Raw genomic sequence first — 18661 nt, 5'->3', positions numbered from 1 at the left:
AATTAGCCCAAGGAGGGTCATGTATCTGATACATGGTGAAGCCAGGATTTGAGTTCTCAATTCAGTGGAGAGATAGACAATAATAAAATAATCATAAAGACAATTGCATAAACACAAACTGGTTAACAAACATCTCATTTCCACAGCTGCATTAATACTTGGGCAACTGCAAAGAAATTAGTGGTAATTACCTGATACATCAAAAAATGTCTGTGCCCGTCCAGTACCTGCACTGCTGACAGCGATGCACTCATAGAAATCTTCGTCAGACAAAGTGACCTTTTCAATATCTAAGTTCACACTGGCAGATTCTCTGGAGGTAAGATAATGGAAAACTTTTAGTTACTACAAAATAAGACCAAGTTGAAAGCAATGATTCACTATTTTTTTTTTTTTGAAGTTTCATTCAAAAGAACAATGTAAATAAAATAAATTGATAAAACTGCAGGGTTCTTTTTAACTTAAAATGACATACCATTTATATTTTACTAGAATGTGAGGCTTTTCTACACTGAGCAAAAGATGCAACATAAACAATAATTATAGAGGTTGAAAATTTATTTAGGGAAATATTTTGTAGCTATGTCAAAATATAAGATAACAGAGCTGGCAAAGAAATACTCATTAATCCTCTCTCCTTTTATTTTTTCCAGTTTTTGGTCATGTCAGTAGGAATCTTAGACAAAGCAATTTAATTAGGCAATATACAAATATGAAGGTAGGAAATCTACTTTTTGATTTTAAGAAGATAAATTCTCCTTAACTTTCTTTTAGATAAGCTCCACATGGGGCGATAGGCCATATATCGTTCAACCTACATATACAATGAGAAATGAAAACAAATGATCAGTTTTATAGTTAAACTCTATCAGTTAGGTTTAAAAAAAAAATCCCTCTACTATATTATGTACTCATTCACTTAATAAATATTTATTCTTTGTCCTCTAACACTGTTCAAATTATTTCTCATTTTCTGGAAGTGTCTTAATAATAGATATTTAATCTTTGTTTCAAAGAGCTCAGTGATCTACAAAAATAGGCATTGTCCTGTTTTAAAGTGTGGCTGAAATGTCAAAAATGTTTTCATAATTTTTCTCCTGTATCATCTGTAGCTACTTATAACCATAAAAAAATCAAGACACAGATAAGGTAAAAAGCCCACTGCAGACAAGAGACTTTCCACTGAATTCTGAAAGTGGTATAAAATATGATACGTTATGGTGATATCTCCAGATCTCTCCCCATCCAAACACACCATATTTATCATCAAAAACCAGGAAGAACTTACTGAGCTCTTAACTCCTATTTGCTACAACTAGGGTTTGTAAAAAAAAGTTAAAACAGGTTTCTGCGTCTTAGGAAAGTGAGAAACAAAGCAAGGTCATTGTTCCATGTGTTTTAGTAGCTGAGAAAATTCACTTTAGTTAAACATTGTTTCCTTTCAATTCTGTAGGCACTAACTACATGCCAGTGGTTCTTCTTGTTACTTTCAGAATGAAAGCAGAATACCACTTGACTCCATACCATACTGATCATGTAAGCTGTATCTTCGAGGCTTAAGAGGAGTATACTAAGCACAAATTTGTAAATGTCATCATCTAGGAGGTACTGGTAAGTTTCAGGAAGGTAGGGGTTTGGAATATGTACATCTTTGGTGTTTTCTTCGGTGCCTATTGAAAAGCTGAGCATATATAAGGATTAATAAAAAACACATTGATGGAAATTTTAGAACAGAAACTGAAGATTCTTTGAGTCCTAAATCCCTTTTTAAAAATGAAAGTTGAGATAGAGAAAGGACAAGTAATTTGTCCAAAGACATACAACCAGTTTACTAAATGCTTGAAGAATGTTCTTTACAGTTATACTTTTTCCTTTCTTGATTATGGAATGTTACATGAAAATAATTCTCTTTTTCATGGAGCCTTCTCAGTTGACATTAAGCACTATGTGGACATAATAAAAAAAGTTTTGAAGGGTAGACTTTGGAATAGGGAAAAGAACACGTCAAATAAAAATGCACCCTGCTGCTAATGCAAACGGATTCTCTCTTACATTCCCTGGTGACCAAAGTGACTGACATAAACAAACATTAAGTCACATGTTTCATGTTATTAGGAAATCTAGGGTAGGGACATGAGAGTGAATCAGAATTAGAGTATCAGTCTATCATCACCCATGCCTAATTTTGTCTCTAACTTCCCACATCCAAACAGCTTAATACATGTCAGCAAAACATGTCATATCTCTGGGCCACAGAGCTGGAAAAATGAGAAAAAGAATTCTTGTGGCTTACCTCCCAGGAATGGTGTGGAATTAATGAATTAATGTTTCTAAAGAATTTCAAGTGTCTTTGAAAAATGTTACTGTTTAAACATAAAACAGAATTATTTGATTTCACCAGCTAGTTATGTAGCTTCATCATTTTATATCCTGGTCAATTATGTTGCTGATTATCAAATACACAGCTAAATAAATCATTAAGATATACTATGTAAGGGGCAGGAAATAATACAGTTTAATCTTTGAAGAGTAGAAAATGTCCTAGTTATGATGAACATTCCTGCCATAAATTTTTGATTAAAATGAGTCCCCATAAAGCGATTGTATAAGCTGAGACTGTCAAACACTTAACATCTTATGGAAGTTATGTTGATATTGAACTAACAGTATAAAAGTCTGATAAAAAAATAATTTCTAGAGATTTTCCCAAAACGTTGTTTCACAGTAAGTTAAAAGGCAACACTTTGCAGAAATCGTTTTTCTCCAGTTTTCAAGGTTTACTTAGTTTTTATCATTAAATTACTTGCATTTGTCTAAAAAAGTTATCCAACTTCACAAAGAAAAGCTGGTGCCCTCTAGCCCATTCCTGTTGATTGTTATATGCAGGCGCCACACCTGCTGTGAGCCACCTGTCACCCCACCTGCAGCACAGACTATGCCTCTCTGACCTTCTCCGCTCCCCTTCTCCTCCTGGCTCAATGGGCTTCAGCCATACTGGCCTCCTTCTGTCTGTCCTTCCCACATGCCCAGTCCACTCCAACCTTCATGCATTTGCACTTGCTCTTCCTGGTGTTTGAATACTCTTCTCTGGATACCTTGTTGATCATCTTTCTTGGCATCTTTATGTCTTTGCTCCAGTGCCCCTTACTCTGAATTTTAGGATTTCAAATTGGCCAATGCTACATCCACTCCACCTACCAGCATTATTCAACCCAACTAACCTGCTGTATGCTTAACGGATTCACTTATCATAACACCTTAAATCAGATTCAGAAACACTTTTACCATGAAGCCAATAAAGCTAAAGCTTCAGGACCTCTCATTTGCAAGGTCTCCTTTCAAGATTTTGTACTTAATGTCATTTTCACAATTCTGTATTTGTCTTAACAAACAGACCGTCAAATTATGAAACATTCAGATTCTATAACACAGGAGTCAACATTTGAATATGTCCCAGTATTTATTATATTATTATATTTATCTTCTGTTTACTGTCTCCCTCTATGACAATATAAGCTCCACAACGGCACAGATTTGTTTCCATTTTGTTCACTGCTATATTCCAGACTATGTAGTAAGTGAGAATTTCCAGTGAAAAAGTACATTGCAATAATAGGCTATTTATATTTACATGTTTAATACTGAATCTTATTACTGACAGAAACATGTACCTACTTCAAATACTGGTCTACTCCAAGTGTGACTCCATTTCTGACAAAGCTCAAGGTAAAGGGCAAAAGACTGTCAACAGAGCAGGGAATTTGGCCGGGCTGCAGATAGTACCCTGGGGTTTTCTCAGGCATTGTAACTTTGGGAGCATCTGGGAAAAAAACAAAAACAAAAACAAAAAACATAAGCACAAAGATCACAATGATGTTAAGTGCTGCCTCTTAAACCATTCAAAATCTTTATACGTAAATTATTCCAGTAAATCTTCTGCATTCCAATTAACCCAGATCACTAAAAATTACTTTTTCTATCTTTATTTCTTCAAAGCTGGTTGATTTCTGGATATCTTTATGAGCCCCTTACTACAGTATTCATTGAATCTAAGACTCCACAGTTTTTAAGACACAGTATTTTTTTGTGCCACCAAGATAGAAAAAATGCTACCAAATAAGTAATAATATATCAATTCTAGAATATGTTTTTATTTCAAAAACATAAGAACCCACATATCTCAGAATCAAATTGTTTTTCCAAAATAAATGTAAAAAATGACTTTTAGGAATCCATCAGATTTTGTAGCATTCAAATTAGGGGCTAAGCCAACTTTGAATATTGTATATGAGGAAATATTGAGGTTGGTTCTATTCTCACCACTCTACAACTATTAAACAAAAGCTATAGAATTGTTCCTGAATTTCCCAAATCACTGTCTTATGTATAAATGATAAATTTTTGTCCCTCCACCTAATAGTACAATTTTATAAGCAATCTTATATCTCTGTCAGTCCATGGTTCAAGCTACAGTCCTAAAGATTGGGTCAGAGTTCTGGCCGGGCACGGTGACTCATGCCTGTAATCCCAGCACTTTGGGAGGCCGAGGCAGGCAGATCACGATGTCAAGAGATTGAGACCATCCTGGCTAATACGGTGAAACCCGTCTCTACTAAAAATATAAAAAATTAGCCAGGAGAGGTGGTGGGCGCCTGTAGTCCCAGCTACTCGGGAGGCTACTCGGGAGGCTACTCAGGAGGCTACTCGGGAGGCTGAGGCAGGAGAATGGCATGAACCCAGGAGGTAGAGCCAAAATCACACCACTGCACTTCGGCCTGGGTGACAGAGCAAGACTCCGTCTCAAAGAAAAAAAAGATTGGGTCAGAGTTCAGTCATGAGCCTTGAAAAATAGCTCAAGTACAGCTAAGCTGAAATGCTAGCTGATGCTTCCAAATAATATCTAATCTGTAATCTCCTCTCTACATAGTAGCAAATGTACAATTAACTAGCTAACTAACCAACTAGACAAAGAAAGGCAGTGATCACCTGTTGTTTACTATGAACCACCATCTATGGAGCAGAAAGTTTCTGACAATTGTATATAAACATTTAGCCAATTTAGATAGTTTAAGCAAATATATGCCCCAGGCTTTTTTAGAGGGAAAGAGAGTACCAGAATTTTCCAGTTCCAGCTCTTACACTGACTAATCAAAATTCTCAGATCTGCAATCAGTGAGACTTAACATGAAACTTTGGATGTACTATTTAAGAGCTAAGAAAAACTGTATTGCCCTACATGTAAATGTTCATCAATTTGGTGATGCAGTAATAATATGAAGATAATATTTTTTATTTTTTAGTCTGCTATTTACCTATGGGACAACACCACCCCCTTAAACTGTCAATATTCCAATGTTGAATAAAATGATGTCTTACCTGGGACAATACTAGAAAAGGAAACACTTGATACTCTCTGGAAGAGGTAATCATCCTCATCATAGCCTGTTACTTTGAGAAAGAAAGCTTCATTTGGTGGTACAAAGTCAGAAATATTCCATATGCCATAAGGTTTTCGATCTGGGTAATATTTAACAGGAATAGTCTTAAGAGAACTTCCTGAGATATTCAAAAGTTCAAGAAGATCTATTCTAGCTGGAGTGGAAATTCCAGAAGTATTGAGTAGCACATAGGTAGGTATTCCTACAAGAGAAAGATTTTATCATTTATAAGAAACATGCAATTGAAGTTATATAACAAATAAGTATTTGCATGATAATAATATATGAGTACCATAAGGATGCCTACAAATTCTGGATCAGTTGCAGAATTGTTTCTACATAAAAGACCGTTTATGCATGACCAGAGAAACTTAGGAAATCCTAAGAAATTACTTTTATAGTATTTTAACACTAGCCGGGCAAGGTGGCAGGCGCCTGTAGTCCCAGCTACTTGGGAGGCTGAGGCAGGAGAATGGCGTAAACCCGGGAGGCGGAGCTTGCAGTGAGCTGAGATCTGGCCACTGCACTCCAGTTTGGGCGACAGAGCGAGACTCCGTCTCAAAAAAAAAAAAAAAAGGTATTTTAACTATGTTTACATGTAAAAAAAAAATTAGAATTGTGAAAACTTTATATAATGTTTGATCACATGAATACTTTTAAAGATAAATTATTTTGTATCTTTCCAGGAAATGCAGCAATAAAAATAAATGAACAATAACCTCCCCCAAATTTTAACTGTTACATTATAGTTAAGCTTCTTTTCAGCTAAAAAACTATAAATCTTAATGTATAAATAAAATAAGAGGAGGACAAGGTTTAAAAATCAATAATTTTATCTTTGAAAAACAATGATATGTAACGTGTTTAATTTTTCAGCTATATATACACATTTTACCTTGACAATAGGTAATTTATACGTTTTGGTAAGAAAAAAAATCTCAAAATCTGGGTTAGTAATTCTCAAAATTTAGTAAGTGTAAGAATCAACTGAGGTGCTGACTGAAGTCCATATTCCTGGGCCCTACCTTCCATGACAGGAGATCTGGAGTGGGGTCCAGGAATCTTAATTTTTAACAAGCACCCTCAGTGATTTTGATGTCAGTGGTCTTGGGATTACGCTTTGAGAAAGTGACTAGGCCAAGAGAACAGTCACATTTAAAGCTATGCTTCTCAGTTTTATTGAATACTACAAAATTATAAAATTATAGACAGTCTGAGAAATATTTTTCATTTGGATATCTATTATGTCAATTTAAATAATATGCACATACAAACCTTGCACTGGTCTGTTGACTGTTTTTTTGAAGTCCAGGGTAGGCTTTCGAGAAAAGCCAGCTCGGAAATCAATAGTACTAAGGCCAGTAATGCGAACAGAGTGCCTTCCACTGCTTGAGGTCTGAAAACATTTAATGACAAACCTAGTCAGCAGTTGATCCAGTATGCTGATCATATGCAACCCTCGCCAGTACGGGAAACTGCACAATATTTAATTAGAATCGATGTCCAAAAACTGAGGCTCTGATCTGGATGTTCTCAACATAAATATGATTCTATATTTCAAATGCAAGTTTTATAATACATACCCTATGGGGACAGCTTTAAAAACCCATTCAGTCATATGTTTCATGCCTAATGATAAAAGATACAAGTGTTTAGTCACTAACGAATGGGCTGGAAATAAATCTGTAAAAGCTCCATGAGGGAATGGATCTTTGCTTTGGTTACTATTGTTAACATAGTAGATGTTTAGCAAATATGGAAATCTTCCACAAATACATCCAGGCTCAATTCTAGGACATTACAGCGAGTGCAAGCAATAGAGCTGACCATTTTCCAGATGTGGGCAACCTGGCATCCTCAGCTCAGCAGTGTTCCAGCAAAGGTACTCAGCATTTATTAAAAATACAAAGTCCTTAGTTCCAGTCCAGATTTACTGAATCAGAATATTAGGTCAGGGCAGTCTAGGAATCTGCATATCAAAAGCCACCTAAGACTTACGAACAAGAGTTCACCATTATTTTATTACATAGGTTACCAAGATTCTGTCTCAAAATAAAATGACCACACAATTCCAAAATTTAAGTAGAAGTAGGAGATGGGAGTGAAAGAAAAAATTCAAATAACACTAATGTACCAATTATCAATCTCAAACTCAACACTGAGAAGGCACATATTGAGGTATTATAGCAATGACAGAATGCACTGAAGTGTGTATATATATATAAATTTTAATCTGGTAGACAGCCAGATTTGCATATATACATTTTAATCTGGTGGACAGCCAGATGAATTCATACCATGGTTACCAGTGGGCCATTTCAAGAGCTGTGCAAACTATGCAATATTCCCTGAATCACTGCAACTCCTTGTTATTTAGCAATGTGGAGAAGAAGGAAGAGAAGATCTGTCCCTGTAGATACCATATTTCTTCCTTATTGAGCAGAATCTCAAGAACTCAAAGGGTAGTAAAATGAAGGCGAGAAAGAAGAAAAAAACACATCATCATGAAAGCTGTTGCTATATTCTTAGCATAAATGATGCAGCTAGTTACTATTGCTCATTTGCATAAAGGTTACAAAAGATTATATGTGTAAGTGTAGGGATCTTAGTACCACCCTTATTCCATTATTTCTCAATGAATATGTTATGAATTCCACATAATAAATTTAAAAAGGAAACTATGGATCATGACTCAATTTTAAATCAGGGATTTCCCATAGGGTTATATAAAACTTTGGTAATTCTAATTCAATTTCTTTAGATAATGTAGAGCTTTATCGAAGACACTATCACCTACTAATTTCATGTAAGTCAATCAGAATATTTGATATTACAATGAGTTAATTTTTATTTTTTCACTAACATCATATATCACTGTTAGTTGCCTTGCTCCTCAGAAAGTCCCTTATGATGAAACAGCTGTTGAGGTTACTAAGGACAAATTTAACATGTAATTTTCCAAATGCCTGCTATCAAGTGCTAATCATCTGCCAAGTGTTCTGTGCATAAATCAACTAACAAAGGTGGTTTTTAAAAATGTGGTGCTTAATAGCTGAGTAAAAAAAAACAGAAATTATACAGATGTTTGAAAATATGCTAACCTCTACTACTAAATAACACGTTAAAGCAGATTTGATGAACAGGGAGCCCCTTATAAATTATATAAAATTAATGTAATATAAATTAACATTGATCCTTCAAAGACCATACCAAGTAATAAAGTATGCAAAAGTAAGAATATAGGTTTACTATTCTCTGAACAAATATGAAGAGTATATTGCTCTGCTAAAATATGAAGAGTAATAAATAACAAAATATCTTAATTTCATGTGTCTATACTATACTGTAGACAGTGAGAATGTCTTCGATGAATTTAAAAGTGTTTGTAAATAAAAGATATCTTCAAGTGAGTCCATTTTTATATGCAATTAATCCAACTCTGGGCTAACCAGGGTAATGGAAACAAAGGACATCCCAAATAAACTAACACTGTGGTTTAAATATACAATAAAAAGAAAAAAAATGAGCTAATTTAAAGTTTTTAAAATAGTTTAGTATTAAAATAGTCTCTGATGTTAATTCATGCATTTATCATTATTTAATTATTCTCTTAAAAGAATTCTAATACTTGAACAGCATTTTAGGCACACTAAACACCACATAAATTTCTTCATGAGAAAGCGCCAATAGTTTGATATCTATTAAAGTAAGCTATTGTTTTCATCTCTTTCCTAGCTAAGCTCCCTTTAAAATATATTAGTGTGATAGAAACAAACAGGTTTTATGTATAATGAGGGTATAACCCATCAATAAATGGAAAAGGGAGGAGAAAAAAGCACTAACATGCACAAAATGCACACCTTATATATAAAGCTTCATTTTTTATACAAATTCTCACTTTTAATCCTCACAAAAGTCCCCGTGAGAGAGTATTATTATCATCTTCACTTCATGGATCAGAGAGTTTAAGTGACTTGCTCAAAGTAACAGATACAGCAGGTAGCAAAGCTGGAGTCTGAACTCAGTGAAGCTCCAGAAACCAAACTCTACAGCTACCCTATGCGTTTCTCATGATGATCTCAATGAATTTAATTATGCTGGTTTGAGGGTAAATGTTGAAATACGCTGAACTGCTTTACACAATAAAAGGAGAGTTATATGGAACTTCTGGGACTATCCAGAGGAAAGAAGCAGAGAAATGTAATGGGGAGGCGAGGGGGTGGTGGCCAAGGAAAGAGCAGGAAAAGCACAAGGTGCTTTATGACATAGACCCCAAATTTATGAGCAAATCTACCAAATTCACAAAATGCTTGCTATTGATAGATTTCTTTTGATATTTTGAAGGGGCTGAGTTTTGCCCTACATCAAAGTACAAAAGGTTATAATCAACACAAATAATCAGAAGGCAATGAGACCATAAGCAAGAAAGCTTTTAGGAAACTGCAGGAGTGTTGGGAGAAGACTTCGGAGTCTCGTGAGTTACGAACCTGATGAGGTTAGAGGAGAGCTAAATGACACGAAGGTCTTGGAGGGGCAAAGAAAATTAAGCTAATTCTGTAACTGAGTCAAGCAAAGAGGAGGTCCAGCCATATTTTTTCCCTTCCCTTCTCTTCCAAATTATTTTAGCCATTTTAATACACTTTTAATAAATGTAATAAAATTATATAAATATATGTCATACAATTAGTGAGGTCAAAATTACTGTCTTAATGTCTTTCTATTTGGTCTTTTATATCATCTAGATTCAACCTGTGGGTTATATTAAAATTAGAATATGGCTCCAAAAAGCACCTTTCCACTACAGAATATCTTGAACTATTACTCCTTCAGAGTTACCCTAACCTCATGGCTTCTGTAGATAAGAGGAAAATCTAGCAGCAGCATTCAGGGTCAGAGCATAACAGGAAACTTTCTAGATATTAGATGTTGAAGAGGATTTACCTGAGCTAGGAAGAGCTGTGTTTCAGAGTCAATTTATTCATAAAATTTCTAAACGTACATAATGAGCCACATTACTCCTCTGAATGAGTAGCATCACGTTCATTAAGTTGTGAAGGGGTCTGAGTCAGGAATACACAGGCTGCTGCAGTGTGAGCCGATGTGAGGTAAGGTCACGGTTTGGCAAAGACGAGGTTACACTAGATGTGATAGTTAAAATTAGGTATCAACTTGGTTGGATTGAAGGATACCTAGAAAGCTGGTAAAGTATTCTTTCTGGGTGCATCTGTGAGGGTGTTGCCAAAGGAGACTAACATTTGAGTCAATGTACTGGGGGAGGAAGACCCCCCTCAATGTGGGTGGGCACTATCTAGTTGGCTGCCAGCACGACTGGAACAAAGCAGGTGGAAGAATGTGGGATAAGCTGGCTTGCTGAGTCTTCTGGCTTTTGTCTTTCTCCCATGATGGATGCTTTCTTCCGTTCCTCCTGCCCTTGGACAACAGACTCCAGGTTCTTCGGCCTTTGGACTCTTGGACTTACACCAGTGAGTCCAAGGGGCTCTCGGGCCTTTGGTCACAGGCTGAAGGCTTCACTGTTGGCTTCCCTGCTTTTGAGGGTTTTGGACTTGGACTGAGTCACTACTGGCTTCTTTCTTCCCCAGCTTGCAGATGGCCTATTGTGGGGCTTTGACTTGAGATTGTGTGAGCCAGTTCTTCCTAATAAGCTCCCTTTCATATATGTATATATCCTATTATTTCTGTACCTCTGGAGAACCCTCACACAGAGATACATATTGGTATCCTAAAGTTGTAAATAGGTAGCCTTGACCTACAATGCAGTAAGGGAAAAGAAGGAGCAAAGTGAACCAGAGTCTAGGTTTCTGAATTGGAGTAAGACTACCAAGAATGAAGGAGCAGGACAGGCTGAAGGACAATGGAACAAGCACCATGGAGAGCTCCAGCGGAAAATTACTTGCTCCTTTGAGATCTCAGCTCAGATCTTCCTGGTCAGCTCTACTGCAGATGGATTTACTTCTTAAATTAAAGGCAAAGGCCTGTTAAATGCCTGCCTACATTGAAAGTCCCTTCAAGGCTGTAACTATTTCATATTCATCACCCACAGAGTGTCACTCAGGAGGCATGTGATAAATGTAGGTTTTGTAGGTTTAATAAATGACATGAAAACCATCCACGCACCTAGTGTTGATGTTTTTTCTTAGATTTTCCTCAGACCAGCTAATGCCATACTCATCAAGAATTCACTAAATGTTTCTAGATGCATTATGCTAAGTATGTTCACACATTATCTCTTAAAACCCTATTATATCCAAAGATAATTTTATGGCACTACAAAGAAACAGAGGCTCAAAAGAATGATATTTATCTAGGTGTAGATACCAACTTAAATGGCAATTATTCCAAGTTCAATGTCTTTCTCAGGTACCTAAGTCTGTGCATGGTATTTTGGAATAACATAATTTCTGGGTAGATTTACACCCTATGGCATATAAAACAATAACATTCTCCAACTATTTCTTTGCCATTCTACATTTCTGAGTACCCTTTCAGTTAGGAAAAATCAGGTCAGTGAGGTGCTAATAAATTCCTCTCTAACAAAAAAACCCCTAATTTTTGTCGTTTTTCAATCTCTGTGGTGTAAATGTTCCCATCATAGCTGATTGCTAGCTCCCAACATGATGTTGCTGAACACAGAGCTAGGAAGAGAAACGTATCATTGACTCTCCATGAGTCGTTATGAGCCAGCTCTAGTATACCATCAGGCCACAATAACAGCTTGCCTACTGGGTAATAAGGGAGTGAAATGTGTTGCTTCTGGGATGAGACAAAAGTAACAAATTTCTTTTTGTTTATTCAATGCCACATCCTCCAGGTTTTTCCCTCGTTAAGTGACTGAAGATGCTGCATGTTCTAAATTATGGTAGAGCCACCATCAGCTTGGGTTCCTGAGTGACTGTGAGGCAGAATACTCTACCAGACCCCATGGAACACAGAACGTTAGTGAGGAATTAACCTTCTTGTACTAAGCCAGTGAGAATTCCTCCTAGCACTAAATATGAAACCTTACCTTTTATAAATTGAATTAAAATTTGATTGATAGAGATGGTTTTTCTCTCTCCAACAGAGTTTCAATGTTTTATAAAATGGTAAATGTGCCCAAAGTAAGACAAACACAACAACTAAAGAAAAATTCAAGTATATGTGCATTAAAAGAAAGTAAAGATACAATGTATGATTTACATATATTCAAGAGAATAACTAATTAACCTGTCAGAATTCATGTGCCAACATTATTAGTAACAACTAATTCATGTATCAGAAACTGCTGAAGCACTTTACCAATATCTCATTTAACCATGACAATGTTGAGTAGCCATTATTTTACCCCAGTTTCCTCAGACTTAGAGAGGTTAAGTAATTTCTCCACAAACAAAAAGACATTGAGTAATGAATCTTGAATTCAAATAGATGTCCACCTCTTTTCAAAGTATTTGCTCTTAAGTTTTAAATTCTCTCCAAATTAAAGAATAGATGGTTCCAATAAAATATTTATTAAGAACCTACTGTGAGTTATGCATTGTATCAGACAAAGACACAATCATGGAAGCTAGATTTAAATACCATTATTTTGTTGGGCATTATGTATTTGGAGAAATGTGTGATAAGGAAATGTATTCAAAACATAAATTCTGCTTAAATACACACACACATATATGCATACACATATGCATATAAATTTACATATACCCAATGCATGTGTACCTAAGTGTACACATATCTTTTTTATAAAGGAAGCATTCTATTTGGTTGACAGTCTGATATTGGCAGGCCAAAACCTGGAAAATTATCCAGGAAAAATCTATTATCAAACATTCCCCGACACAAAACACCAATGCTACACCTAATCTATTTACTTAACACACCTTGTATAGACTACAGGCTTATTCATAAGAGTCACCAGGAAAGACTAATAGGAGGCCAGCATAATAATCTTCATGTGTGGTCCTTTCAGACTTGAGGTTGATTTAATTATGATTCCTAAACAAGCTTATGCCACTTGAGTAGGATTTTTAAAATATCCTTACCCTGTAGAAAATGCATTAGTAAGCTCTGGCTACCAATGTAACTATCTAAAACCAAAATATTTCTACTAGTCTCAGAATCCCAGTATAATTATGTGGTTGGGTACATGCCTTTCTGTACTTGGGAGATTATCTAAAGACAGTTTATCCAAATGTACTTAATAGAAACATACCCCAGGGGATATGTTAAATTAAATGATCACACTGATAATCCTAGACTAATATAAACATTTGTACCACCTAAACCCATTGGGTGCTGACAATTATCTAATGTCTTTGCAGGGAGTTTCCTTTAAAAAGCAGAGGACAAAATTTGGCTCAAGAATTTCTATGGTTACATTCTGATACTCTATATTAGTTGCTGAATGGAAAAAAAACATATTGCTTCTCAGAAATAAGATCCATGATCTGTAGGTTTCCTACTAATGGAAGTTTAGGAGCAGAAAACAATCTTCTCTTCTGTTTTTAATAAAACTTTATGTTATTTCCAGTTACTTCTTTTTAACATGCTTTACCTGCATCAGAGGAAACCTAAAACATTTGAGTGTTTATGTGAATTATACAAATGAGTTGACTCATTATCCCTGCTTAGTGAAAGTGCCCTAAGATGGAACAGTAAAGTACTTACCAGAAAAAATCACATAAGAAAGGAAACTGCCACTCTCTTATCATTTTAAATCATTAAACACATTAGTGTTCCATGCTAGCACCTCCACTATAGGCTAAGTAAACCAGTTCTTCTGCCTGCTTCCCTGGATATCCTCAGAATAAATGTATTAATTTTTATTCATAAATATTTATGTAGTTCTTTCTCAGGCACTGTGGCATATACTAGTGGCAAAATCTGATCTATAGAAAAAGAGAGACAGAAAATATGTACAGAAATAAAAATGACAAGAGAGAAATTAATCCAAAAGGGAAGTGCAGAAAAATTTAATAGAAAGCCAGAGAGAAAAGAGCATTTTAGGGAAAAAAAAATCTGACAAAGTTTGATGAAAGTTTTGTCACTTGAGCTGAACTTTGTGGGATAGTTATAAGTCAGAATGGAAGAAAAGGCATTATAAAGGGAAGGAAAAGCTTGGAAGAAAGCATGGGGTAAGAGAATGTGGTGGGGGGAGACAGTACAAAATTATATATGACAAGAAAGTAAAAACAAGTGATAGAAGATAACTAGAAAGACTGGCTTAAGGCTCAATTGGGTGGTCCTTGAATACCATGGTAAAGTCGAGTAATAGATCGTTCTCCATATTTGAGATAAAAACTGTTATGTGAAACATTCAAAAAGCCATTATTAATTTTAGTGATATAGCAGACCTTTTCCAGATAGTCGAGCACATGGGAGATAGCACCAGGGATACACTATCTAATCTCAGACATTTCTCATCTTGAGAAAGTGCACATGTAAAACATTTATCATTCATCAGACATCCAAAAGGGAAATCCAAAGTCAACAGATTTTATGTCATCAGATTCAGTTCAATTTCCTTTGCATCAAACTGACACATTCTTTTGGTATTTCATATAGAAGCAAAATAAGTTTATTATTTTTCAATTTCATTATAATGCTTATTCTTTGTTTTCTTATTGTAACCAATAATCCTACACTAGAAATGCTGCAAATCAGAGCTGGAAGCTCTTTTGGTGAAGGCTAGATAAAAATTTAAGATAAAATGATAATAGATACTGTGTCTTTTTATTGTTCCCTTAATTATAGGAGACTGAGCTTACAGACTTGTCTAAACAGAGTTCTCATCACCTCCTGACCTGATCAAAGCCTCTGCTCACTCATAGAACTAATCCTCATTACTTCTCTGTTCTAATTATCAATTAAAATGTGCTTCATGTCCATTAAGTAAGTAGCACAGAACATGGCCAAGAGCAGTCAGTAAATGTTTATTGAATGGATGATTGAATGAATACTTGTGTGAGGCACAAGGTAAAATAACAGACATGCAATATCCCTCCTCTAGGCAAGAGTTTTATTAGAGGAAATACCACTGGTAGCAATCCAAATCACCTGGAAATAGGTACAAGTACTGCACAATAAATTGCTACTAACATGGAAGAATGGCATCACGTGCACGTATTTCACAGTCAATAATGGATTACTTAAGGTCAATATTCAGAAAGCAAGAAAAAATTATTCCAGTGGACTTGCTAGCTCAAGATACTGCTGGCTAAGTCATGCTTAAATTAAAGTATTTGAGAGATGAAGAGACTCGACACTTCTTGTAATTCCTTCCTACTATGGTCACAAAAAGTCAGACTCAATGCTAGTGATATTTTTGGCAAGTTAGTCAAAATAACCATTACATAAAATTTGGCCACATTTATTTAAAATATTGTAGCAGCAAAACAATTCGTCAATCTAATACACTCAATAGATACCAGGCACTACGTGCAAGGAACTGGGTGGAAAAAAACAGGCAGGTAGGTTCGTTTCTGGCCCATTCATTAAGAAATTACCAGATTTTCTTTCATATGCCTTTTCACCTATACCCTTATATTATCCACCTTGAAATAATCTATACAAGAGTTTCTATTTTTCCTGCAGGGCTTAGAGTTCTGAGAATAAAAAACTAGTATCTTAGGATTTGAATCGATTTACAAGGTAAACATTCATTCTTTAAACTGGGGACATTAATAGAGATATTCTTTTAAAAAAAACTGATTGGCATGAAAAACGGCTCCTTGAATTTCTACAGTATATCAGCTACACATACTTTCACAGCAGCTCTATAATTTGAATTATGATCCCATTAATTCCATTTTTTATGTAAAAAAAAGACAATGAAAGAGTAAACAATGTACAGGATATCTTCAGAAAGATTCTAGAGCAGGTTGTTTATTTGACAGCTGGAAGGAATGTTAATAGCAAGAGGGGAGATAATGCAGGAACGGGAAGAGGCCCTCAAAGGGTGTGTTTTAAGCCTTTTCCCACAGTGGACACCTGGAGTGTGTTCCCTTCAGGTGCTAATAGCTGCTCCTGAGGGGTGTTAATTCCTCAGCAGAGCAACATTTTCCTGTTCTAGAAAAAAACCTCTAAGACACAGAAATGCAGATACTAGATTGGGAAGTACACTGAAAAGCCTGAGAAATACAGGCAAGTCACTCAGGGCATCTGCCACAGTGGGACACACACATAATCTGCGGCAGAACTAGATCTCTGATTTATGGTATCTTGAATTTTGAGTGTATATTTTTTCCTCCATACTGTCAAAATACAATGCTTTCTTAAGTGAAATATATACCACTTAAGATAAGTTAAAGGAAATATATACCACTTAAGATAAGTTTAGGATACAAATACCACATTGTGCTAAAGAAAAAAATGAATAGAAATCCACCAAATAAAAAAAGCCAACACAGCACTTGAAAGCTTGCTTTGAAACAGAAACGATACTATTTCAGCTGTATCATATTAGTTTAATCCTCAGACCAATTCTGTAAAGTAAAGGACTGTGACTACCATCCCCACAGGACAGAGAAGGAAAGCCATGCACAGAGAAGTTCTGTTACCCAGGCAGTGCAGCTGTGAAGGCGTGGTGTTAAGATTCAAACCCAGGCAGTTTCACAACACAGCCTATGGCTCTAACCGTTACTCTCTGTTGGCTCCATCTCTGATTATTTTGTAAGCATGAAGTAGATAATACAATAAATCTACAGATTTGATGATAGGAAAACTATCTGAGAACTGTAAGTGTATCATGTGGCAATGATGATGTTCATGGTCCTCAAACTGAAAACTACCAAATTCATGTGATCAAGAAACCTCCTATAAACACCTATGTACATTGCTTTTTATTACAAGCACTCTCCACGATAGCAAGAGCTTATGTTTTAAAAAACCACTGTGTATACTTCACGAAACATGCCAACTTCAAAATAAAATAATAAACAAACTTTGTGAAATAACAGTACCTTCACTGTCCACATTCCAGCCTCTGGCTCTTTCACATTCACTACTTTGGCAGAGTTATGGATATTTAATAGCTCATTCAGGCCAAATCCCTTTTTGATCAGCTTCCCTGAAAGACAGAACATAAAGGTAACAAGCACAATCCTTCTCTCAGCTATGTATATTAGCTAATTTAACACTACACAAAACTAAGAGCAGGATCAAATTTCAAATAACACTGGCACATGTTTTACTAAAGTGTGCTGCAAACTAACCCCAAAAGCCTTTATTTTCTATTCTGTGGCTAAAACACATTCAATTTCCAGTATCTATGACCTGATTGACACTTATACCCATAACTCAAAACATTATTTTATTTATTTCTAAAATATACTTAATTTTAGGGTGTCCAGGCATTAGAAACTGAAATAACAGATTACTATTTGTTATGCTGATTTGATCATCAAATGAGAATAACAATTAGCAGATTGTAATCATATTTCCGAAGCCAGCCTAAATAGTAATTACTATGGTTACCAAAAAAGTTACACAGAGTCACTAGAGATATCTAGATTAAATAGATGGCAAACACAGCAAACCAGAATAAATGTCATTCTGGAGAGCACTCAAAGCATTACTGACATGAGAGCCCTGGGCATCTTTACACAAAGTGTAAAACCTTAACCGGTTTCCCATGAAGCACAGGAGAAGGCTTTTATCTGTCATAGGAATAATTAAAGGAGGCAGTATAATGAAGTAGCATGATACCATCGCCTACTGACCTGACATTTATCTAAAGTGTCCAATAGTTGGAACTTAGAAGAGAGGAAAAGCAAATTTGGAATTAAGCCACAGTTCAGTTTTTCACCTCACTCTTGACTTTCCCATGGACTACTTCTCTAGTTATATAAAGAAATAAGTTAGGCCAGGTGTGGTGGCTCATGCCTGTAATCCCAACACTTTGGGAGGCTGAGGTGGGCAGATCACAAGGTAAGGAGTTCGAAAACAGCCTGACCAACATGGTGAAACTCTGTCTTTACTAAAAATACAAAAATTAGCCAGATGTGGTGGTGTGCACCTGTAATCCCAGCTACTCAGGAGGCTGAGGCAGGAGAATCGCTTGAACCTAGGAGGCAGAGGTTGCAATGAGCTGAGGTCGTGCTACTGCACTCCAGCCTGGGCAACAGAGCAAGACGCCATGTCAAAAAAATAAAAGAAAGAAAAAGAAAAAAAAGAAAGAGAAAGAAAGAGAGAAAGGAAGGAAGGAAGGAAGGAAGGAAGGAAGG

At 35.8% G+C, this 18661-nt stretch overlaps 1 protein-coding gene across 1 annotated transcript in view; it reads right to left on the bottom strand.

Annotated features, from left to right (window-relative positions):
* The window catches only part of HMCN1 (hemicentin 1), a 461695-nt gene that overhangs the window by 272195 nt on the left and 170839 nt on the right, over positions 1-18661 (bottom strand). The window contains exons 6-10 of the mRNA XM_011934184.1: positions 17399-17505; positions 6714-6834; positions 5377-5640; positions 3676-3820; positions 192-313 (exon numbers count right to left, since the gene is read on the bottom strand). Coding sequence (XP_011789574.1) covers positions 192-313; positions 3676-3820; positions 5377-5640; positions 6714-6834; positions 17399-17505 — 759 coding nt within the window. The remainder of the gene's footprint in view (positions 1-191; positions 314-3675; positions 3821-5376; positions 5641-6713; positions 6835-17398; positions 17506-18661) is intronic.

Source organism: Colobus angolensis, unplaced genomic scaffold, assembly GCF_000951035.1.
Source record: "Colobus angolensis palliatus isolate OR3802 unplaced genomic scaffold, Cang.pa_1.0 Scaffold132, whole genome shotgun sequence".
Taxonomy (NCBI): domain Eukaryota; kingdom Metazoa; phylum Chordata; class Mammalia; order Primates; family Cercopithecidae; genus Colobus; species Colobus angolensis.
The sequence above is the reverse complement of the archived record's forward strand: the minus strand, read 5'-3'. Positions and strand labels throughout refer to the sequence as shown.